At 41.9% G+C, this 26544-nt stretch overlaps 1 protein-coding gene across 3 annotated transcripts; it reads left to right on the forward strand.

Moving 5' to 3' along the window:
* Positions 1 to 539: 539 nt before the first annotated feature.
* On the forward strand, positions 540 to 26544 carry LOC145440571 (F-box/WD repeat-containing protein 4-like). Of its 3 annotated transcripts, none has more exons than XM_080318216.1 (9): positions 540 to 854; positions 1765 to 1881; positions 1940 to 2158; positions 6474 to 6612; positions 7643 to 7743; positions 14804 to 14869; positions 22653 to 22787; positions 23792 to 23930; positions 26204 to 26544. In XM_080318216.1, exons 1-9 carry the CDS (start codon positions 667 to 669, stop codon positions 26312 to 26314), a joined length of 1215 nt encoding a protein of 404 aa, XP_080174342.1. In that variant the 5' UTR covers positions 540 to 666; the 3' UTR covers positions 26315 to 26544. The 3 variants fall into 3 exon arrangements, with proteins under 3 accessions (XP_080174342.1, XP_080174344.1, XP_080174341.1); XM_080318215.1 differs by having other exon boundaries at positions 542 to 854; positions 23789 to 23930; XM_080318218.1 differs by lacking the exon at positions 23792 to 23930.

Here is a 26544-nt window from a genome sequence, read left to right on the forward strand (position 1 = left end):
CTATACACCGAGAAATAACTAGGAAACGGAGATAAATTGCGCAGAGCGCAAATTTTTTTGTTCAGTTGACCGCATCTTCGCCCCCCCCTCAGATGCTTTCAGGCCCCCAAGGCAGCGCATCCTCCAGTTTGAGAACCACTGCTTTCATGAATGAGTAATCAAATGAAAGAGAGACGGTGCGATAAAAGATAGATAGATAGATAGATAGTCTTTTATTCGTCACATCAATAAACAAAGAAGTATACGAAACAAATATTGCAGTATAGACTGGGAGACGACGAGGGGCCGTTAGAGCTAAGTATCTAAATTAATTTGTAAAAATACCGTGTCAGAATTAATTGCGTTTATAATGAAAGATGTCGCGGGCCGCAAAATAATCGTCTGCGGGCCGCATGCGACCCGCGGGCCGCGGGTTGAGAACCCCTGTTATAGAGAGTGATGAGCTGAGCCAGCAATGAGCCATCCGTTCCACATCACTAAGTCACAGCAATCAGCTGTTTTCTTCGAGCGTATCGGGGTAGTGAGCTTATGTTGCCAGGGGTATGCTGCCATGTTTTTCAGTAATTGCAAGAGTGTGGATGTTTTCTCGAACACGAGTTTGTTTTCCGAAAATCGTTCACTACCATATGTTTTTCTAAATCTAGCACATATCAACTTAGTCACATAATGGAAGAAATGGAGAGAAAACAGCTGCTAACATTGGATGGACTTCCAGTTGACGTAATCATCACGATATTCCACTATCTAGACGAGAAATCTCTGTGCAGGATTGCTCAAGTATGTAGAAATTTCAACCACCTTGCATCAAATAACATCCTCTGGACAAAATGGAAAAATGCAGCTACCTTTGTGAGGTATGTCAGGGTATACATTTTAAAGCCACACTGTGCCAATCTCATTATCTCAAAATCACAAGACATGAGCCTTGATTCATGCATGGGTTCTGAGCCAGTGGACCAAAGTAGCGTTTTGAGGCGGACCGCAGCGTCGCTTTGAAAAAGTGTGAACCTGGTGAAAAGTTCTGTTTCGTTTCTGTGAATATTCCAACAAAACTATATCCATTTGGCCAAATTTATTCTACTTTGAGGTTCTTGACCGACTCTGGTCAGGAGATGAATTAAAATATATATATATATATATATTAGCTCTGCCATGTAATGATAACAAGAAACCTGCCATGTTCTCCATGACCCGCAATGAATATACAAGGCTCTGATTCTTGTTAGGGTTAATTTTAATGGATTAAGAATATTTCATTTCACACTTACCAGAAGGGTATGATTTTTGCGGTAAGGCCTATCAAAACCGCCCGTCTTCGAATGGGATTGGGATACATGTCCGTTATCCATCCTACATACCATCTCAATTGTAACTTGCTAAATAAGCCCAAAAACATGTAAAATCAGTGAGAAAAATGAGTATATTTCGAATGCCAGACATTCATTGTCAAATGTCACCCAAGATTTAAAACAAAAATCAGTTGAACCTAACTTGAAATGGATTGTGACAAGTGAACACTATGACTTGGACTCGAGCTCCAACTCCAACACCATAACTCAGACTCGATCCTTTGCTCGCTGACTTGAACGTGGACTTGACCTGGTGGTGAATTGAGAATGACTCGACTTGACTCGAGTCAAAACTATAAAAGGAAAATTGACTTGTGACATAGTTACAGCTCCATCTCTAACCATTCCTATAGTCATGGAAAGCATTGATTGCTGGTCACTGGAATCAATTCACAAAATCTTGTGTTCTTTTCAGCAACGACCATTGGCTGCAAATATCTCCACAGCCTTCCTACAAAGAACAGTGTAGACTCTCGAAGAGATGGCGTCAGGGAAAATGTAAGACCAGGAACGTTCTCAAGTTTGAGAAAAAGTATGCGGTCCAGGACGCTCCTTGGATTGGCCTTTTAAAACCTATCATTTTTTCAAAGTTATCTCCCATGGTTATGGCTGAGTGAGGATACATGTCAACTATATCTAGCTGTTGGTGATTCCATATCCAGATACAAATCTGAATGTTGGACGGATGGGAATAGATGTATTGCCTTTCAAAGCCGACATCCCTCGGCATACTCCAACGCTGTTGTGCATCCGGGTCTGGATGTTGTCCGGTTCAGCGTTGACAAGAAATTTATCGTCACTGGAGGATGGTACGTATTCACTATTCACTTATGTATTCAAGTGAACTAAAAGCATCAAAGTATTGATATTGGGGGTGATTCATTCTGATAAAAAAGTACTTTTCGGTATTGACAGACATTTATCCGTTGTGAGAGTCAGATGAAAGTTTAGAAAAAAAATATCGGCACATTTCAATGTATTGCTGCGACATTCTTGTTCTGCACGATGCACAAACTTCCCTTCTTGCCTATTTTGAATCCTTCTGCCGAAATATACTTAACAGCAGGGTTGTAACCAAGTCACAAGGTTCCGAGTGACAAGTCATTGTTACTTTTGTAGTTTTGATGCGACTCGAATGGACTCTTCTGCAATGCACCACTGAGTCGAGTCCGAGTCCAACTCAGGGAGCAAACGGTAGAGTCCGAGCCGTAGTGTTGAGACTTGAGTCTGAACTCAAGTCATACCTTTCACTGTTCATTATCGAGTTCAAGTAAGGTTCAACTCACGTTTTTGAAACTCTCGGGTGATATCGAACGCTTCGCATTCATAATATACTTATTTTTTGCACTCTTAACATGTTTATTGTTTATTCAAACCGACCAAAGACATTTTCTGGATCCATTTTTTAAAATATTGTTCCTGATACACGACACGTGAACGAAGTCATGTAGTATGTCTTGAATTATAGCATTTCTTTGGGTCATGCGCAGAGACTCTGTGTACAATGGAAAGTGATTCCAGTCAAGTCGAGTCAACAAAAAATTATGACTTGACTCTGACTCATAGTTATTACAACCCTGCTTAATAGCTTTGGCCTAATGAAGCAGAGTTACTTTACTACTTCATCGAAATGCCCCGGGCCCACAGTATAAAATAACACTAATATTCCATCTGGATGTAATGCATTCAATTTCAGTGTTTTGATGTCGAAAAATAGTGTTGGAATTGTTGTTATGTAGAAATAAGTTTATGAATATGTTTGCGTCACATTTGCCAGTGATATTGTTATGGTAATCGAACGAAATAGTTTCTGTATCATGGCAACTGAATATTGTTTGTAAAAGTGCACCTATTCGTTCGCATTGTCATTAGTCTTTTTGTGGTAGCTATAATTCGAAAGTAACCATTTTCGATTGACTCTTCAAAGAATGCGGCATCTAGACGAGTGGTTCTCAACCGCTGGTCATCTGACCGGTGCCGATCCGTGGCAAGTTTCCTGCCGGTCCAACAAATATATTGGAATTTTATAATTCAATTCTGAAATGCAAGCAGTTGACACTTTTCCAATAATTAGAGAAATGAAAAAAATAAATAAATAGATTTTGAAGTTTGGAACTTATTTTTCTGCATGGTGTCGCAATACAGAGTACAATGCAATGGTATACTCGGACATACGTCACAATGCTGAAAGTACTGTACGAATGTGTGTAAATGTAGCCTCCCCTCGTTTCAGATAAGCTGCATGTGAAAGCTACGGGGACTTTTTACCGAAATCCGTTGAATCTCGACAGTAGAATTCTAGGGTCTAGGGGGCGAAAATGACGAAGGGGGCGACAGGGGGGCGAAAATGGACAAAGGGGGCGACGGCGGGCGAAAATAGCGAAGGGGCGATAGGGGGGCGATGACGCGTCAAAACGGCTGACCTTTTTTTTTTAGTCAACCCACGGAAATTTAGTTACAAAAGCGTGTCAAATTGGACATCGAGTCGAAAACTTGACCTTTTTTTTTTTTTTTTTTTTTAGTCAACCCGCCGGTTATTACAGTTTTTATGCCCAATTTTCGGTACACAAAATTTGGGGGGCGATGATAGGTGTTGACCTTGAAAGGGGGGCGATGGGTCGAAAAAGGTTGGGAACCACTGGTCTAGAAGATTGAGAACCACTGGCCCAGACCAAATCTACTTTTGGTGACTATTTACTTCTTTGCAGTTTATATCTCTCACTTTATACTCCGTCTTGCAGAGGTTTGGAAAGCACTGCTTCTTGTTATGGCACGGTTTTATAATATTACTTCTTCTTCTACTTGCATCTGACATCATTTACCATCGGTGTAACCCTGGTAGTGCCCTCTAACGAGGCCCGAAAAGATGTCTCAATGATTATAACACGAATTAGGTGTCTGACTCACTATCTGTTTTCTATCTGAAAGCTTCACTGCGCAACTATGATTTTGTGGCACTGTTCCGTCATTTGATCTGGCAGCGAATGATTAAATCAGGAGTCGCCAACTCTAAACTGGTCGCGGGCCACATTTCAAATTTCGTAGAGGCCACACAGTTGAGGAACCACGTTTTAGAACTTTTCGTCAGCACAGCGCTGTGTTCTCTAACATAGGCGATGGGCAATGGGCATAGTTAGTAGTTACTACAAAAGACGTAATAGTTCATTGAATAAGTATAAATACACTATTATTTCGGACAATGAGCTGCGCACGATACCTGATAAACGCATTTCAGCGACTAAGGAGTCGATATTGGGGCTAGCGACGAGACACTTAACTAGCTGAAGGACTATATCCCCCTGAAGTTTCATCTAGTGGGGACGCCCCACGCCGGTTTTTAAGCCTCTCGGACTTGGCCATGTCTGGGCCTCTGTACATCAAGGCAATGTGCCCAATTGCCCAATTCATATCAGCTGATTCGCCCTCGGTGGAATGTTGTTGCCATCGCAGTAGCCGTTTCAGCTCGCGAGGATTAGTGATGTTTGACGCAGGCGAATAGCTTATTTTGAAACAAAAACAACAACATTTTGAGCTAAAATCAAATACAGCATTTCAAAATGCTTTACTTCGCGTTCTCAAATCAGATCGCAGTTCGCAAAATATGACCTTGCGGGCCGCGTATTGGTGAGCCCCTGGATGAAATACTTGCTTGAGAGTCTAATGGCGAATAAGAAGTAGATATCGCATCATTTTTTAGGTGAAATCACACCATCCAAGGCATGTGCATTGAAACTATTATTACGAGTGGTTTCGGCAATCCCTGATTCACACAACCATTAACAAGTCTTTCTTAGTCACGCAAATGTATTAGAGAATTTTGAAAGTTATTGGTAGTTATGTGTCATATTTAGAACTTCGTTCAGTCGGAATTATCTCGACTGACTCTCTCTGAATCCGCAGCAAACGCCAGTCGAAAAGCATTGAGTGGAATACATTTGGCCGTGCTGACATGTTGTTTGATGCAATACTGAAGCTCCGTACTTCCGAAAGGAATATCGTCACAACATTTCCTGTATGATGATAAATTGAGTCCAAACAGTCTGCCGCAAACTGCACAATTTCTAGTTTTTAGCATTGTTTTGATTTTGATCTTGATGTCAGCATTGTTTTGACCACTCTCTTGGTCACTCACCCACTGGAGCATACATCAAAAGTCTCCAGACAAAGCTAAATTAGAAACCAATATCACAGGCCGCTGAAATCCGCTCTGCGGATCGCAGGTGGCACGTCCGTTTTGCAGCGTTACTTCTACATTGTGACGTTGGTTGCAATTAGTACTTCGATCACTTCCGTTTCAAATCCGACCCGCCGAAATCTGTCGAGACTTGAGCAAACTCTAGGTCCCAAACAGCCAGCGTTATCGACCTGCTTTCTAGGCCATTGGTTGGCTAAATGTGGCCCGCGCGGAGTGCGTTACTGGCCCGCAAAAGTTCGTATCATTACATTTGCAAGTTGATTTGCAAGATTACTGATTAACCTTAAAAAGATATGTTTTATCGAAGCATGGCGTGTTACTATCTATCTGCGCACTTTTTAGTGACATTTTATATAGTTGTAACTTCAATAAATGTTAAATGTTCAACATTTGTGCGTTTTGAGAGCCGGTCGGCGAAAAAAATAGACTGATCCACAGAGAGAAAAAGGCTGCCGACCTCTGATCTAGCTAGACAACACAACTAATGACGGTCCCTCAAAAACTTACTCAGCAATATCTTATATCGGCAATGATGACCGAGTAATTGGTCATTTCAATCGATTGTGACGCCATACACTTTCGGTATCGCATGATTCACAGTGGTTTCACGTAGATTTCAAATGGCCCGCGCCCCATTTCGATTTGCTCGAATATCGCAAATGAAATTCAGTCATTTATTTGGATAGCAATGTTCTGGCAACCATTTTGATTTTGCCAACTTCGAGGTAGCCAGTCTGTTTGTTAAGGTATATACCCAGTAAGCGCCGTTAACAACACATTCTCACAAACATCTCAAGTAAACAGGCGCGGCGCTCGCCACAATAACACGCTAATTACGACCGCACTCGTTCGGTGCTGTTTGTAGTAGCACGAGATTACTCAACTATTTTGCAATTTGTTGCATCAACCGTTCCGTTGCTCCTTCAAAGGCACGGCGCGCTGTCGGTCGCTGCGCGGGACGAGGAACTCGAGTTTTCAGTGCACCGGAACGCGCACGAGTCGGACCTCATCAGCGTGGCCCTGTTCGGAGACGTGATCGTGTCGGGCTCGCGCGATCGGTCGTATAAGGTATAATGTTGCGTGTCGCCTGAAATTGGACCCGCGACGGGTTGACGGGAGTAGGGTTTCTGTTTGCCAACATGCCTCTATGAACATTACAACTGTAGGAAACAGGGATGTGTAGGACTAATCTCGAACTGTACCGCCCCCTGTGAGCACTTCCCAGTGCATTGCACGCCGTTTCAGGCTACATATGTGCGGGTTTAATACTTTAAAAAATGAAATCCTGTTCCAGATAATATCCGCGAAATGAATCCAGTATTTATTTCATGTCCTGTCCAAATCCATGTGCATTTATAGCTCGGCCATTTTTTACAATTCCACCGATAGTAAAAATTGGCAATAATACCAATTCACGCTTTGAAAAGGTGTCCGGTCAATACCGAGAATGCTATTACCGAGAATGCTATTACCGAGAATGGACAATACCGAGAATGGACAATACCGAGAACGGACAATACCGAGAATGGACGCCACCGAGAATGGACATTACCGAGAATGCAATATATGCAACGCAGGCATGTTATGCATATGAACAGGTCGTGTGTGTGCATCATGGCGTTGCCACATTCGGTATCGATTCCCAGGTATAAATTTCGCGACAACGTCCGCTAGATTAAATTCTTGGCGTTGGCCATTCTCGGTAATGTCCATTCTCGGTAATTTATGTTCTCGGTAATGTCCATTCTCGGTAAAGTCCGTTCTCGGTAATGTTCATTCTCGGTAATAGCATTCTCGGTAATAGCATTCTCGGTAACAGTATGAAACCTTTGAAAATGATTGGGGATCTTTATAATGAGGTCTTGTGCAAGGCTCGAGTCACTAAATAGTCCTCACTTTACGCACCTCTGCTTTGAATAATCTTACCAGTAGCCCAGCATCATGCAAGTGGATAAACGAAGTAGATTCAATTCAATTCGCCGCAACTCTGCAAGGTGACGTGATTGAAATAGAAAATTTCGTTCCCGCATATCCTTCATGATACAAGGACCCTAGCGGTAGTACAGTTTCCCGCACTCTTTCACCTCGATTTCTTCAGATCTGGAAAATAGACGAAGACAATCTCGAAAATCTCGAACTGCGCACCGCCGAAGACGTCCGTGACACCGTGCTCAGCGTATCCATCAACAAACACAAGCGGTACGTAATGCGCCTTTAAAAACAACTCGAAATCTCCAAAACACGCAGGGCCTGTTGCAGCAGGCCGTCCCGCAACAAAGCGCTGTCAATTTAAAGATTTCTCGGTGACAGCCGTATTTTGACTACAATCGTACGCTGTCGAAGCGCGCGGAGCGACCCCGCAGGCTTAACTTTGAACTATATTCAAAGCACGATAATTACTGTTTGTTAAAGTAACTAAATTCCATTAAGTAACGTAACAAGCGGTTGTCTTGTGTACACTAGTTAGTGAAATTATCCGACGGTTTACACAATGGCGCAACAGTGAAATCGCGAACGCCGTTTGAAGGTTTGGTAATTCTTGATGCTGCTTTATCAGCGGGAGTCATAATTTCTTATTAGTCTGCCCCGTGTGTACGGCTTGAATTAGGTGCGTATCAGCGCGATCGTATTTGTATCGTTACAAGGAAATCTGTTGCCGTTATGAGACGTTTTTTTCGTGTGAATTTTCCCTCGTGTTAGGGAATGACGGCGTGTCTGTTGACAGTTGCGATGTATAGCAATTTGTGCGTACAGATCACTGTTTTATTTACACACATCGCGGACCTAGGCATATTAACTTGAGCAAAATAAAATCAGTAAAACTACCAAATTGTTTTTGTGGACAGTCGATTTTTCCGCTCTTATCGTGTGCAATTGTGATGTATGGTTACGGAATTTTGGCTCTATTGGTATCCTGCGCACGGCGTACCTTCGAAAAGCGTCTATTTGTGGAAATACGGCGGGTGTATATATTTCTCGGTTTCGCGGATTTGACGCCGACCTGATGCCATGTGTGATTTAACAGATATTCAAGTAATACCGGTGCCTCACAAGTCGGGTTAAAACAAAAATTGGAAAATAAATGAGCCATATAGGCAACATTATGCAGTATATCCTCAAGTAGAGTTGAAAAACTAGAAAATTTTCAGGTTTACCAAATTAGATTAGAATTAGAATTACCGAATTAGCAAAAACACAGAAATTGAATTATATTTCAGATCAGAACCCAATTCAAACAGATACAAGATCAAGTTCAGTTCGTATGAAATCATAGCTCGTCCTCACAAGCATGAAAACGGCAGATGTCTGTACAGTGTACACGTGTACAGCAACCTTGGCTCATTTCGCACTGTACGGTAGGGCTCTTCAAAAATAACCTTTTTTCCAGATTCCAGCCATTCACTGATCAAATTGTCAGGTTACCCCAAAAAACGCTTCGCACCAAATTTGGCTCATTTCCAACGAGTATAAGCCGCCGCAGAGCCAATTTAAACTTTTAATTTATCCAGAAAAATTGAAAAAAAAGTTTTCAAATTTTTCTGTCAACCCCATGAAATTGTTGAGTTGTCTTCAAAAATGATGAACAACAAATTTGACTTAATTTCAACTGGTAGAAGCGGAGTTGTTTGAGTTTTTCGTTGATAGCTCTCGGATTATCCACCAATCAAGGATAACCCGAGAATTATCAACGGAACACTCAAATAACTGCGCTTCTACCATAGTTGAAATTAAGTCAAATTTGTTGTTCATCATTTTTGAAGACAACTCAACAATTTCATGGGGTTGACAGAAAAATTTGAAATATTTTTTTTTTAAATTTTCCCTAATGAAATGAAAATTCTAATTGGCTCTGCGGCGGCTTATGCTTGTTGGAATTGAACCAAATTTGGTGTGCAGCGTTTTTTAGGGTAACCTGACGATTTAATCAGTGAATGGCTGGAATCCGGTAAAAAAGGTATTTTTGAACATCCCTTGCAGTTCTCCCGTAGCATTTTTGGGAAAACCAAAAATTACATTAGAATTAAAATTAGAGCGTAGACACATTTCACAAAGCAGATTAGAATTAGATGACCGGCATTTGGTTCTAATTATTATCTAATTAGACAATTGATGGAATTATCTATACTTTGTCGAAGTCTGGTCTCAAGCCTATTCAGTGTTCCGTGACTGCTTGGAATATATACTTGCGTACAGAGTTGTTGGCAGCAGAAAGATACATAATTTCAAAGCTATGACCATGTCCAACAAGACTATAGTACCATAGCTCTACATCACTGCGCTGCATGATCAGTTTTACGATACCTGTCGCGTGCGCGACACGAATATGCGCTTTCTACTTGACAAAATTTGAAAACTCGCAAGGAAATACAATTAGCGAGAAAAGAATTCGCGTCACGTGCTTCAAGTGTTGGGTTGTTGTACTCGCCCATGTATATGTCAATAGGGCACAGATAATGCATAGATTACAAATATATATATAGCACAAGACAAACGGTCTTTTCCGGTTTTACTATACACATCGCGTGTCGCCTCGCAGTCCGGCGCATTTTCGTCCGCGTAATAACTCCGTGATGTAACGCATACTTCGTTTTATTACATATACGAAAACGTAATATCGGCCAAGCTATGACGCTTGTCCGCGAGCATTCGTTATTCTAACGGATCCTCAATCGTAACAACATCATCACAAATTCATAACAGGATTTGGCAGACCACAGTAAACTGACCTCGCGTAGCGACAAAATAGCAGATATGTTGTCTTAACAAGCGGCATCAGCGTTTGGCATCAAAGTGTAATCCATGATAGTTGTTTCTGGCGTTGATTGACAGCGACAGTGATCCGCATTGATCAGCGGAGGCTTTGGAATTAAGTTTTATTAGTACACCTAGCCTTGTTCTGCTCGATTGTGTGCGCTGTGGAATTCCGATGTTGCGTGCCCGCTGCCAGCCACGTCAGGATTTAAGAGGGATGGCCTCTTTTATGTCAAACACGCGGATTATACCGAAAATAGGAGGCCACTTAGTTTTCTCTGATTCTGCGCGCGGCCTCGAAGTGCCCGTCTCGCGTTTCAAGTGTTTTTGATGCCCCTATCATCTGCTAAATATCCCGGCATCGAGATACGTCTATTTGTGTCACAGATACCCGAATTGATCGTTGGGAATTGTTCCAACCGTTTAGAGGTCACCGACGTACCCTGGCGTCTGTAGCGCGAGGTTTTTGTGTCGCTATCGCCAAGCATATTTGCGGTCGCGGTTGGAAAAGAGAGGTTATCGAGAGATTTGATTTTGCCTTTCGTAAGAATGTGTATATTGGGACGAGTCTGCCTGTGACTTGTTATCGTTTGGATGTGTGATGGACCCGATTGCGCGTAAACACAGGTCCGCACCGCTGTAGTGGTGCGAATCCCATCGGTATGTAACTTGATCGAACATAACAAATGGCTGTATCTAGGCTTACCGTATTTTCAGCACCCGTAAAGAGGCCATTTTTTTCGCTGGCGAGTAAAACGAAAGTAGAATTGTTACGTTTGAGCATGATGACGTTTTATGTTCCCTTGGTATGGCTGCAGGCAAACGTTACAAAAAACAAAGCAAAAGACACAAAAAAATAGGAGCAGGAGCAATTATTATCACAGTAACTTATCAAGTAAATTAAAAATGAATCTTAGGAACCAAAAGAACAACAACACACAGCATCATGACACAATTAGAAATGAAATAGGGCCATTGCAAATAGAATTCAGCGGTAGTTAGAGACCAGGGAATGAAAACATTCCAAATTCCAAATATTGACACCAATAAAACTGATTGTATCAATCCCATCAATCGGATCACCAGTCAATAATTCTCCATTGCGGCCAAGTCTGCGCGTTGCCAATGTCGGTGAACATGAACACGCAATAGTACTAGTGGTGTTGTATTTCGTTGTCGTTGATGAAATAAATCGGGACGAATGCAGGGCGACAAGCTGCGCTGCAGGCTACTGCCTGTAATACATACTGGTGCACGGCATTATGGATTGGATGAGATTATATGTCCCAAGTTTTTGTGAAACTAGCATACGGCATTCAACGTTCGGTACGCTTCTAAAAAATTACCCCGTAACCCGTTTTGAGGGATAATGCCCGTCTTTAGTAGCTCCCACGGTTACTTTCAATGAACATGCCGCGGCGTGTCATTGTGATTTCCCTGATCAGAGGCTTGACACTGTGCCGTATTAGGGCAAAAATGCGGCGGGCAATCCATCGTATTCCTTGTCCACGAAGAACTAACCAGCGTATTGTGCCGGCCGGGCCTGCGATATTCATGGGTCCCGGTGCCGGCTATACGATGCGTCAGTTCAACTGATATCAGCTGCCTGTGTAAGCTGGGTGTCAGCTAACGACAGTGACAAGACTTGACAACTAGAAAAATTTCAGTTTTCCCAAATTAGATTAGAAATAGAATGATAGTTAACTTTTTTCTTTCAAATTTGACCAGAATTGGAATTACAACTGCACAGTTTTCCCAAATTCGATTAGAATTTGAATTATAGCTAAACAATCTTTTCCAAACTACACCAGAATCACAATTTCTAAATTCGCGAAAACATGGTCATGGAATGAAGTTCTGTTCATATCAAATCAAAGTTTGTCATAATCATGAAAATGGAAAATGTATGTACCTGTGTGTAGAGCAAGGTTATGGCATGTTCCGCACTATTACAGTTCTGCTGCAGCATTTTCAGGAAAACTAGAAATTAGAGTAGAATTAAAATGAGATCATAAAAACATTTGACGAATTAAATTAGAATTGGATTACCGGCATTTAACTCTAATTAGCCCAAATAAATAACTAGAATTATTTAGTTGTGCCAGTCTGATAGTGACAACTATTACCCGTGAAATTTATTGTTGATCACTGATCACTAGCGCAATTTTATTTTGACCTAAAAAACGGAAGATTTTGACCTAGAAATCAAAATTTTGACCTATTTTTACTTTAAAAATCCTAATTTTGACCAAATTTGACCTAACGTATGCAAATTAGGTGTTTTGCCTCATAATGTTAGAATTGTACTACTTATATTCATTTCTAGTTGGAACTGTATGTCCTTACGGAGTAGTTAAGCCTGAAAAAAGAAACTTTTTTGCTTAAAAAACTGACAAATTTTCACATGAAAAAACTTTATTTCAACGAAATCTGGCCCTATGAAGAATTCCAGTAGTTACATTACGCATTATGGCACAACTTATTAAATTTTTTGTAGTATAACGAGGGATACTTTCCTACATTCTCGGTTAGAAAGTGTCTTTCCTTACTAAGTAGCTTGCCAAGAATGGAGAAAGATCTTTCAACAGCAACAGCTGTTGGCTGACAACACTGAAGTTGTTCGCACAATGCTGGTGACAAACCGTGTTGCTTCATTCCGGCAATGGTGTCGACATCACAATTGTTCATCATGCGCTTCTTGATAGAAGAACCATGCAATGCCCACGCAGTCTTGCTTCAGTTGGGATTTTGGTACGTTGAGCTCAACACCATGTCAACCTATTTGTTTCATTTGAATGTTTATGATCCACAATAAGCAGACAATGGCCGTCTACAACGATAGGCCTATAAAGTAGGCTACAAGCTGTACGTGTACGTGTACAATGTCAAATGATAGGTACACCGACAGTGCAAAATCTACGATACAAACGAAATGCAGGCTGCAAAAATGTTTCAACTTTGTAAACTATTTTGACATTTTTTGACTTAACGCTACAATTTTGACCTAATTTTGACTCTTTTTGACATGTCAAAAAATAATCGACTGATCACACATCAGTAAACAATAAACGTCCACGTTTTGCATCAGGCACTCCGCATTCGACATCAGAGACAATCGGGTTGACACGTTCACGCGAATTCTGTGCGTATATTCCGGCAAGACCTGCTTATCTTGATCGTATTTCCCAATCTTGCCGAAATCATATTTTGCAATCTCATATTTTGCAATCACATTTTTGCACCTCATTTTTGACTGCGGTGCATTACGTTGCGTGCAATCTTCGAGCGCGGCGCGAAAGAGTGAGAACACAAACAGGCTGCAAGTGGAGCTGGGCAAAATCGGGTACCGGAGCAGACTTGGACAACTCGATAATTCTAATTCTAATTCTAATCTAATTTGAAAAGCTGAAAATTTTCTAGTTGTCCAAATCTGTACTTGAGCGATTCGAGGGCCGTTCAGTATGACGTCATAACAGCATGAGCGATGCTGAGAAGTTCAGATGTGTACCTTCCACACGACCACCAAAAATAGAATGCCACTTCTACATCACATTGAAGTCGATTTGGTAATTTTTGACCGTGCCAGTCTTTCGTTGAATCTCGCGAGAGTGATGTGGTTGATTACGACTCCGCAGACATATCATGCCCATTAACGTGCGTAGCCTTTTAATACACGTTTCGTCTATGCCGCGACACGCCTATTCAACATTTCAAAGCTGCCGGAGTTGAAAATAGCATCGAAACGTTTCGTTGTTAAATTAAATGTTAGTGGCAAAGGACGCATAATTTCAGGGTTTTGAAAAATCGCTTCTCGCTACTCGTGCCCACGTGAATGATTTCCTGCGTGCCCAAGTGCAAGCATTATCTGAATTAAAACGTTATGTTTGATTGATACCGCTATAATAATAATCATCGTCAGATTAGAATTTCACCTACCCCAGACGCAAACACACAATGTATGTACAATGCGATATACAAGACACACAGTGTGATGTAATGAACAGATGGGAGGATGCCGAACGACCAGTTGCGGCTGCAGTTGGGGTCTCGTAAACTGGCATCCGCCTCGACCTAGTGCACGATGTCACAGTCATCTTCGATGTTAATCTTTTTTACGTCGGTCCTTTTTAGAAGCTATTTCTCGCTCTTTTTCTTTCTTTATCGGGTCGAACCCGGGCCGCCGGCGTAGATGGCGCCGGCCGTTGTGTAAGTATGAGGTAGGTTTTGATTTGGTGTACCACGGGCGTATATTCACACCCGTATATCCCTGGTGGGGCACGCGTGTGAATACGCACTTTTTTCGCGAAGAAAGCACCTATTTTCGTTCAATAAACAACAACTTATCGAGAATCTGGCGATGGCCCTGCTTTACCGCGATAACGTTGACGGTTGTTGCTTCTATTCTGACACGAGACTCATAATATTTGCCAGTGTGCGCGTTGCGCTATCTGTTCCATATCCGCTGCTGGCGATGTTTTGACGCGATTCGTGCATTGTGTCTTTGCAGAATGGTAGCCGTCGGAACGGGAGGCGTCGGGGGCGTTCATCCACTGCAAATCAAGGACCTGGAGAGGTGAGTTTTTACTGTTTTTTCAAGCCGCAGTGTTTGTGCCTCTTTGATCGCAGTAGTTGCAGAAGGTATTGTTTGTACGCACCTTGTCGATGTTGGGAAACTTTTCTGTTGGCGCAGATGTCTCAGATGTCGTGGAAATTTCGAAGTACATTTGAAACTATAACTTGACTAGGCCAGGGGTGGCCAACCTGTGGCCGTAAAAGAGAATTTGGCCGTGGACACGTAATTCAATTAGTATGTGTTGGCGGCCGTCGAATTCGAATTTACGAATTGACTCCCGCTTTCGTGAGAGATTTTAGTTAATCTTTAAATTTTCTTCGCGCTGCGCGGTATTCAATTTGACTTCATATTTCAATTTTCATGTAGTAGCGCCATTTACAATCAGAGCCCCACAGTGCAGATGCGAACAGCAGAGGGAAACGATGCGCCTCATATCGAAATACCAACTCGGAATCGTGTGCTCTTCCCTATACCGGCAATCCTGATGGGAGGTCAAAAAATAACAGCATGCAACACTGCGACTAATAACAATTTGCCCAGCCGAAGATGCATCATCATTTATACCTTGCCCTGAATTTTCGAAAACACCCTCTCCGTCAACTCTACCGGCGAATCCGATCAACTGGGCTGAGACAGGATGAATGTTTGATAGTAATATGTAAAACTAATATTAATGACGAAATTCGTCAGTGAATCTGTAAAATGTTTCGCCCTTGGCGCGTCTATGAACAATTCCGTAACATGACCACTGACCAGTGACCACTCGCGATCTCGGTGCGTATAGTAAGCCTATATAGTTAAATAGATTAGTCAGGAGTGCACCGGAAATGGCCATAGCCAGCGTAACATGGGTATTTGGTGTTCAGTTAGTACATTACGACTATGCCCTGGAATGCGGCCGTAGTCTACATGAGCAGTCGTCCGTGCATGCGGCCGTGAACGGCAAAAATGTTGGCCACCCCTGGACTAGGCAATACGAGTCCGATTTTGATTGCTTTTGCGCCAATCATGGAATGTGCTCATGATTTGTGGAATAATTTCTTGTTTATGAGATACACACATGTGGCGAGATAGCGCAGTGGTATAATCCACGGCTGCAACATGAACGGGTTGCGGGTTCGAGTCCGACCGAGGTCGACTCCAGAATTCCTACCTAAGTGTTGGAGGTTTATCTGGGCTCCTTCCCGATCTCTCATCCGCGTAAGTGTGTCTTATGGAAGCCTAGAAGTGGGCCGTGCTACAAGTCGGCAGCTACGGAATAAAAATGAAGAGTATCTGCCTAGTGTAAATAACCATAGTTGTCTACAAACGCCATGAATAGCACAAACAAACAAGTTACAGATCTTTCCTATTTATATCAAAATTAGTCTTATAGCTACACAGGTTTTTCTAAAATTAGATCAGAATTAGTTACTAAATTCGCGAGAATTTGTAAATTGAATGAAGTTCAGTTCGTATTAGATCGGAGTTCGCTCTTATGAGCGAGAGAATGCACAGCAAACTTAGTTCGTCTCGCGCTATACGGTTCTCCTGTAACATTGTCAGGAAATACAGAAAATATATTTGAATTGAAATTTGAGCGTAGAAACATTTCGCAAATTAGATTAGAATTAGATAACCGGCGTTTCGCTCTAATTAGTCTATTTCGGCAACTAAAATTGTCGAGTTGTCCCTGGTACGGTTGAACATCCCACCTGTCTCTACAGACTTTTACTTCGAGGCTTCCCCGCGTAGTTATTGTGATGCCGAATCTGGTTTTGACAGTCTAGTCTAGGTCGCGGCGTGTCAGGTAACACTCGTAAAAGCTCAAAAGTGGTCGCGCGCGTGTCCTCGATCGGTCCGTGTCGAGAAACGCGACACGATGCGGCCATGTCGAAAATCGATATTGGATGGCGCATCTGCGTAAGGAATGCTCCAAGACAAACGAAAATTCACACCCAAAACCGTCTACGAGCAGATATGATTCCTACGCAAATATATCGAGCAATGTAAGGTTTGTCTACACAACAGAGTGTTACGCTATCGGGTGTCGCGTATCGCCACACTCGCCGTCGTAACCCCGGCGAGGCGAACCCGAAACTGGTGCGTGTTCGCTCGGAAAAGTCCCGCGCGCGAGCTACAGCGTGTATCCAGCTATTGGATTCAGATTTAATCTGTAACGATATACCGGCGGCATTGTGAGATACCGAATTTTGTCTGGGCCTCTCGCGATATCAGTTATTGCTCACCGGTATCAAACCACAGCGTTGATGAACCCGCGTCAACTGCCGGCCGCCGCGCGGTTCGTTTTTTTTGACCGGACAACGCGGGTCTTCCGCTTCCGAGAAATCGCGGCGTACAGCCGATTTTGGAGATCGATTTTCCGATTATATGTTGCGGTGTGCGTGGGTGTGCGATTATCTCGGCCAGGCTTTTACAAACTACTAGATTTTCAAAACTCGAAACCAGAACTAGAACTAATGGCCGTAACTAGCTAACCATCTTGATAATACGTATTGCTGAATAGCAAATGAGCCAGTTGGTTCGACGACTAATTTTTTCATATGCGCAACTGGAAGAACTGCTCACTTTTCAAAATCTACACCGGGAACTAGAACTAGAACTAATAAACAAACATTAATTCGTTAACCGTCAACTATTTAGATCGCTAGTTCGTATAAGCCTGAGCGCGGACCGATATTTATTCCACGCTTGCAAATCGGCGTGTCGCGTAAATAGAACATTTTCGGACGACAGTCTTTCCGGTGGCGTTGTGATGCAGCTGGGTGCAGGCTTGCACGACTGGATGATTCTAAATTACAGCGAAATGCCGGAAATCTAATTCGAAGCTACACGGTAGGGATGGTGTGAACGTGACAGGTTCACGTTCGCGTTCTGTGTGCGAATCTCAGAAATTTAGAGGTTCAAGATGAGTTCTGCGGTGTGAACCTTTTCCATATATTAAAGTTTCTCACGTCATTGTAGCGTCTTTGGTTGAAAGTCTTAACATTTCAACTTGAAACAACTATATACATGACAGCATAAAAAATCAACACTAAACGAGCATGCACCTTGCCAATCTAGAAGATTTTACTTGCTTTGTTACATAAGTTTGTTAGAAATATTCTGCTTTCCCTTTGTGAATATCTAGTGCAGTGGCCGGCAACCTTTTGTGTCCAGCTAGCCAAAATGACAAAATATGTCAAACATTCAATTTATTATTATTTAACGTTTCAAGCAAGGAATACCACCAACCGTTTTCTGCAGCTGGCAACGTCATCCGTTACGCCATTGATTCTTCAGTTATTGGTCGTGAAGGGAATATATTTTGATCGCTACCGCACCCGACCTATCGCTTACATGTACGTAATATTTACATAATTTATTTTCTGTCTCGCAATGATCGATCTGCTATGGCTGATTTGGTGTGTTCGGTACCATATTCACTTAGTGGCAGGCCAATCAGTGTTGTTACGATGATATGGTCTGATGATGATGAAAAATGTGCCCACTCCTGAATCATTCAAGTCGGTTTGGTGTCACGTCAAGGTTGGTCTGACACTAGATTTGTCTGCAAAGGTCTCGGTAAAGCCGTAAAGATTGTTGTTGCTCCAGATATATTGGAATCGCTTGCACACCAGACGAAACTAAAAGAATATCTCCTTCCGAGAGACGAACACGATTCCAAATACGCAATGCGACACGGGGATCATTATTCTCCTCGGCGGTTCTCATTTGATAGCTGCGGGTGCTGGTCACTTCGGCACCTTGGCAGTGGACATGGCCATATCAATGTCGAACGTTTTGGCCAGCATGTTTAGTTTCAAGATTCCATCGCCGCCAATCATTTTAGCAATGCATACACCGCACGGTAGTCGCGTGGTCGCATGTTGTCCGAAACTTTATGTCTAGGTCGTGTCTTCTGTAGCGTGAAAATGCCGGTTCATATAATAGTTGCGCTCCCGTAGGCTGCACGGTGAACACTCCTAGACTAAAGCATCCAAACGGTTTCATATGATATTCAGTTGACGTTCTTTCATAACTGCTAACACGGTTGACTCAATTCTGCACATTATGCATATTTTTTAAAACATTTTCTATATACATATATATTTATTTATTTGGGATTCCCACATTATAATCAAGTTATAATTGCACGAAGAGCGGAAAAAATTTCAAGATAAGTAAGATCTACCCTAATAGACTCTATTTTATGTAATTTACGAAATAATTTTGAATCGCCTACGAAACTTTGTATATTTTGAAAATTTATTTTTCACTTTTTGAAAAAACATGGTCTCAATATGTCGTTTGCGTGAAATCGTTGGCATGTCATGAAAAATCATCCCGCTTGCCACAAATGGCACGCGTTCCGGGGGTTGCCAATCCCCGATTTAGTGCATCTATGTTGTGAGCTTGACCAGCTATCACACACCATCAAGAACGAAATGCACTACGTACATAGTCGGCGAATGATGCTTATGAAACCAATCAATGAAATTGAAATAAAGAATACATCGATGTCTAGTGTAAAAAATCCAGTATGCGTATGAGATCCATTTTGATATGATATGATTATTGTATCATAAAAACCCAATCCGTGCGATTGAGGTCTTGGATAGTGTATAACTAGTTTACGGGGCAGGGACGGTGTGAACGTGAGGTTCACGTTCGCGTTCTGTGTGTGAACCTCAGAAATTTAGAGGTTCACGTTCACAAGCGAACCTTTGTATGTTCTGCACTGTGAATCTTTTTCATATATTACAATTTTCAAGGCATTATAACATCTTTGGTGGAAATTCGGTAGGCCTACTCGAAGCCAAATCCTCGGATCGGAATGGATTAACTCAACCAACCGCCCTAATCATTATAACTGAATGCAGTTACGCACAAACCGATCCGATTCATAATGATAATAGAGAAAAAACGTCGGCGAACAAATACGCGCATATGGCCGTCTGCACGGGTGAAACAATTCGAATAATTTCGAGTATAATCGGCAACGACACTCATGACAAGAATTCATTGAGAAGCATCCCTCGTTTTTGTTTCGTACATAGTTAAACGTACAATGTGCGTATGTCCGCGAATCACGTAATATATTCGCGTGACTCATTCGCCGTTAAACCGTGCGCGCGTTGATAGCAATCGTGAAATACAGTCGAAAAGCCGCCCATTCATACCAAAAATATTAATTCGCCGCGCCTTGATATCTCCGTACCTGTTGAGTGCTCGGCCAGTCATAAAAGCGCCGCTTGCGTAACGCATTCGTGCCGTTAAGCGGCAAGTGTCTTTAAAGCCTTAATCTCGCTGGCGGTGTCATCGGTATACTGTCGCGAAGCGGGTCCAGGTAGTCACAATGGCGATAGAGCCGGAAATACTCCCATTTCGGACTGGATATGGTATTCGCCCGAATTAAAGCGAGTTATTTGCGGAGCGTTCAAAGGCAGTACGCCGATTGAACTTCGGCTCTGTCCGCTTTGAAGCGGAATCGGAAATGGTTACGTTGGCGGATCGATTTCTGCTGGTGTTTGCGAGACGTGTTTAGAATTTAGATGCATAACGCCGACGCCAGGACTTGAATGAGGAATCCCGCAATTATTGCCCGGTGTAAGGGACGGCGTGGTCGGCATTATGCTGTTAGTTTTACGTTTAACGTATGGCTCGATAGCGACATCTCGTGGTGCTGTGATTGTGTAGTGATATTGTCTGGGCTTGCGTTGTCATCCGAGCTTTTCCAAATTAGATTAGAATTAGAATCATAGCTACGCAGTTTATTCAATATTAGATTAGAATTTTACTTATAATTATACAGTTTGTTCCCAAGTGGATTGAAATTTAACTTACCGGTACTGAATTCGCGAAGACTTTGAAATTGAGTCAAGTTCAGTTCACATCAAATAAGTGTTAACTGTTCACTCTCATAAGCAAGGGAATTTCAAACGTCTGTACACCAAGGTCAGGGATATCTAGAACTTCTAGATATCCCTGACCAAGGTTTGCTCGTTTCGCACTATACAGTTCTCCCGTAGCAGTTTCAGGAAAGCCATAAATAAGATTAGAATTAAAATTACAGTACGGAAACATTTCACAAATTAAATTAGAATTCGACTACCGGCATTTCGCTGTAATTAGACAATTATAATTATCCGGTTGTCCGAAACTGGTCCTGGCTGACTCAGTCATTCGTGCTGATTCTGTCGGTTGAAATCACCAAATGATCGGCCCGCTGTGGGAGACGGAGTATATTGAACCAGAGTTACACAGTGAGAAAATTCTCAGCTTTTCATAATTATGATTGTAATTCGAATTATAGCTACACGCTCCAACTTTCCTGTAAATATGCTAAAAAATTCTACGTTTATTACATTGTCAGGTATTATTAATATTACCGTCTGAATTGCCAAGTTGGTTTGTGGCAACAGAAAGAGGTCGTGTGTTATCTGAATATAGCTCGATTATTCGAGTTTTCGTGTGCCGGTGACGTCATATTTGGGGATACGATTGTTGATATACAAAGTTTTATTTTTTAAAGCACTACTAGTTGCTGACGATTACCTCTGACGAGTGTCAGCCGAAAGCATTCGGGTATATTTCAATACAAATATGCACTATTAAATTGTGTGTTGAAGTTCTGTACTTGGAATAGCCTCATCAGTAGGGCAAGTTTTTGCAACTTTTGCAACTTTTTTTACAGCTTCCGACAGCTTCGTAGATACTATGTACTATGATGTTTTAAGCTGTTTGGAGGGATTTGATAGTGCAACTTTTCGCAAGTTTTCTATATTTTTCATAGTCAATTTTTACTGCAACTTTGATCAACTATTGCGTAAAAATGTAAAGGAGTGATTTAAAACCATGCAGTAAACTATTTCTAGAATGGTTCTACTCTCTTCGATTTACATAATAAAGAGCTCTATGATGGGTTAGCTGAATCTCACTGTTATCTATGACATAATGGAGAGAAATTCAACTCCCCCCGCCAAGTACGACTGTGCCCGAATAATGTGTAAATAGATTTCTTTATTAATTATGTCGTTCAAATTTGAAATAGTTTTCCATTTCAAGGACGCTCAGGCGAGACCGCCGAAAATTACATTTTCACTGGGTCTCCCTTTTCAGGCTATTGATTTTGTTAAAGTCGCTAAGAGTGAGTTTTTCTGTAATGCCTTGGGTCAAGTTTGCAGACCTAGGGGGTTTGGGGTGTGTTATTCTATTTGTTTTAGGGGAGGAGGTTATCGATATGCTGTTTGGCTTTTTGGGGGAAATTATTCCCGCATCGTGTGATTTCCTTGCAGTGTGCCGGGAAAAAATGTAATTTTTGCGGTTTCGTCAGACCGTTGAATGGCGAGGTAACAAATTTGACAGCTCTGCAGTAGCTAGGTTATACAACGGAACCTTTCGAGTAGAATATCGCATACGGCATACCCATAATAATTCAACAAAAATTATAAATGCAACTTTCACTGCAACTTTTGTTAAAATTAAATGCAACTTTCTCGCGATTTTAGTGCAACAAAAACTTGCCCTACTCATCAGCCTATTTCTATGACATGTACTCGCAGAAAGAAATTAATTTTGTTAAGCTCTGCCTTTTGTATCTGCATCGGCACTTTTTTGTAATATTTGAGAGCATTTGTTTCGAGATTTAAGTGTTCGGAGCATGGGTATTTTAACGAACACTGACTCCAGGCAGTATGGGTTTCCCGCCGACTCCAACTGCGACTGCAAAGGGTGGTTCAAAATTTCTGTGACTTCGACTCTGAATCCTCAACCCCTAAGTCATTCGTATTCGTTTTCCTAGCGGACGCCAGTTGTTCTCTCTCGGTGAATCGTTCAAGAATGGCGCCGGCGTTCTCGACAGCCATTTCCAAACTCCGGATCTTCTAATGACGACAGGGTATGACACCTACGTCAGGCGGTGGGACATGCGAACCAGGTATTGATTTTACTTCGCAGCCAACAATATTAACTAGAGTCCCTACATCAGCATCTCTTCACCGATTAGCACGATTTATTCAGCCGATATTTAAAAAAATATGGCATGTAGCTTAAGGTCAGGGTTGCAATGACTTGAATCATTACTTGACTCGACTCGCGCCATTTTATTGAAATTGAAAAATGACTCGACTCGACTTGAGTGTTCATTTGTGGATGGACTCGAGACATACTATACGACTTGATTCAAATCTCGTGCATCAGGTCCGATAATTGTTATATGCTCAGAAACCATCTTTTATCTAATTTGAATAAACATGGTAAGATCGAGAAAATGAGTATTGTATGAATGCGAGATATTTGATATCACCGATGAGTTTCACGGAATTGAGCTGAACCTGGCTTGAACTCGTTAATTAACAGTGAACTCAATGACTTGGAATCGGACCCGAGTCTCAACACCATGACTCTCGGCCCGTTGCTGACCTGGACTCGGACTTGACTCGATGGTGAATTGAAAATGACTTGACTTAACTCGAGTCGAAACTTCAGAAGTAAAATTGACTCGGAACCTCGTGACTTGGTTATAACCCTGCGCATTCCCAAAATTTCGGAGCTTTTATTTTCACAGCTATTGCTGTATGCTTTAACAATGACCTGACCATGAAATAAACTAGAAAGGTCACTTCCGGACACCTGTTACCGTAAGCTATATGAAATATATCAATATACACCGCTGTCTGGCAGTCGCAGATTATAATTCTATGACTCTCTACTACCATATTGTGACGATATTTTTTACCTGTAATAGCCGATACCGATCTTTCTTTCAAAGTGTGTTATCAGCTCGATAATAATGACGAACCAACAAAATCGGTCAGGCTCTCATAATAACCTTTCTGAATTTTTTCTTCGCGTGGTTGGTTACTTCTAGTGGTCACGTAGCGGACACATTTGTACGAAATTAACTCTAGTCGGAACTATTTACTGCTCATTTGGCAGAAGCTGTGTTCAGTCTTGGGAGGAGCCTCACGATAACACGGTGTATTGCGTTTCCTCTGACAACCGTTACGGATTCGTGTCGGGGTCCTGCCGGCACGGGGTCACCCGGGTTTGGGACATCAGAATGAGAAACTGCGTGCAGGTAGGACGCTATAAAACAGGGGAGGGCCGCGAAAGCCTCAAGTTACGTATAAGAGATAGTATGCATTACAGTTACCCTTCTATCATACACATTCAACATACACAGTACTTCAAGTTTTCGGAGTACGCAAGTAGATTTTATACTACTTACTCATGTGGTTATGTTTTAAGCTACTTCAACTTCTACTTGACAGTCTTTTTCCTGCAAAACTACTTGCTTTTTCGTTTTATATTTTGTAAAGTATAAAGTAAAGAGTTTGTATCATGGTGACGGAGAATATTTCCGAATATTGCACCTACTCGCAGTGTCATTATAGTCTTTGCGATAGCAGCCGACGCCTATCAACTGCTAAAGAAGTATATACGACCCCTCGACGAAATCTACTCTTTGAAACGACTTGAATACCTTTCAGACCTTCATCTAATACTCCGACTTTTCTCAGAAATCGCTACTTCTAATTGCACCTGAGTAGAATTTCACAGCTTTTCTTGTACTTCTTCTTGTGTACCAACGCTTAGTACGTTGACCCATGGCCTTCTAAAAACAGTTTGACCACGTCTACTTGACGGGACGCCGGGGTCGAGCTTCGGTAGCCTCGTACAGCAATAAACCCCGTTGGTGGCGAGATAGTACAATACGTTCCCATGTACACGTACACATCATTGAGAATATAAACGCATAAACTATATTCGTTCGATTTAAATCAAACAAGAGGGTTGTTAAAGGTGGGGACTGCGCAGTGATCATGACTCGAGTCATCCCAACACTGCCCCCAGGTACATGTTCGAACTTTCCGTATCTTTCATGCTGTCATGACGTCACAATGAGTGGTACTCGAATATTCGACTCGAAGTATAATACTCGAATCAGAATCGAATCACTTAGGGCGGAGATAATAAAGTTGGATTAGCAACAAAGTGGATTATCGCGTTCGTCAGGATTTATCATCCCAAGATTAAAGAAGCCGCGGTTGATCGCAGCGCATAAAGTTAGTGTTGATCTCATGATTTAACAAATCGGAACAAACTATAGATAACTAGTTATCTATAATAACTGCGTACAATGCGTACCATTCCTACGCACAAATATTTCCAATAATGACCGTGCCGATTGTCTCCTATAGGTAATGGCTTCACTAAACAATCAACGAATTTTGTACCCACCATTGCAGAGCGCTATCAATATTCTATAACACGTTTCTTAGCTGTACCGGGGCCTACGAATATCGTAGGCCCCGGCTGTAACGTACTAATTGGACACGACTATCCTTTCGCGATGATCATAATTCTACCTATTACAGAGGCAGTATCGTTATCAGCAGGCTGCTGTTTCATTCAACAAATTGACAACTGACAGCAGCCTATAACGCGTTTCCCAATTATGATGCAACAGAAAACGCCAATTGATTTATAACTCGGTACACCTCGACTAACCACTAGGGCTGGGCAAAATCGAGTACCTGAGTGATTCGATTCTGAATCACGTAAAATGCTTCGAGTCGAGTCGAGTATTCGAGTATCACTCATTATGACGTCACAACAGAATGTACTATGTAAAAGTTTAAATATGTACCTTTTATGCCACCGCGAAGAACATAATGCCTGTTACCCGTCACATTAATGATACTTCGGTATGTTTTCGACCATACCGACTTCATTGCACTTCTTGACAACGTTGTGGAACGATCATGACTTCGGAAATGTGTTATTTCCAGTAACGTTCGTAGCTTTGTACTATGTCTATCATGCTACGACACGGCCAATCAAGGTTTCAAGGCTTCCTCAGTGGAAAATATTATCAAAACTATAATTCTCGTTAGTTCATTAACTTTCAGTTGCGAGGAGCGTACAATTTCAGTACTCGAAGAAATCGTCTTTTACTACTCGACTCGAATCATTAAAATTAATACTCGATTCTGATTCGAGTACTCGAATCATTGTGCCCAGCCCTACTAACCACCTCGCGTAACCTTTTCCAACTTTATGCGTCGCGCTTAGCAGTGTTTAAACTCACGATTAGCATTCTTCGGATCAGCTAACTTTATTATCTCCGCGTAAAATGCGGCCCGATTAGCAGTTTTTAATCACATGATTAGCATTCTCTCGGATCAGCTAACTTTAGTATCTCCGCCCTTAGAATTAGATAGCCTACTCGATTTAGCCAAGCCATATTCGATATTTAATTTCAATCATCGAAACCTGACACGATCGATTCCTAACGCAGAAAAAGCATGACACGACTTTGGAACATTGTTAATCCATTTTTGTCAACAGACCTTCTATCTGGGCGGGAAAGTCAGCAGTCCCGTGTATACAGTCGGCTTCACCCATTCGCATTTGTTCGCGGGTCTGGCGCGGACTCTATTCGTTCTGGACTTCAGATAACGAATGGCCCACTTGCAGCACTGCGACGAAGTCACTCCGCTACGCTAGGAAGTCGGCAAAGTGTTGATGAACCAATGTCAAACCAATGATTATGCCAGCTATTTCTTATTCATTCTCCGTTTTGGGTGCTGGATCCCCATTTTTATCTAAGATATTATTCACACTTTGCGAATCTTGTTTTTATCCAACTATTCCAATGAGTTTGATCTGATTATAGTATTTTTTGTGTG

Source organism: Botryllus schlosseri, chromosome 6 (assembly GCF_051294905.1).
Source record: "Botryllus schlosseri isolate E-star chromosome 6, Bs_hap1, whole genome shotgun sequence".
In the NCBI taxonomy this organism is placed as follows: domain Eukaryota; kingdom Metazoa; phylum Chordata; class Ascidiacea; order Stolidobranchia; family Styelidae; genus Botryllus; species Botryllus schlosseri.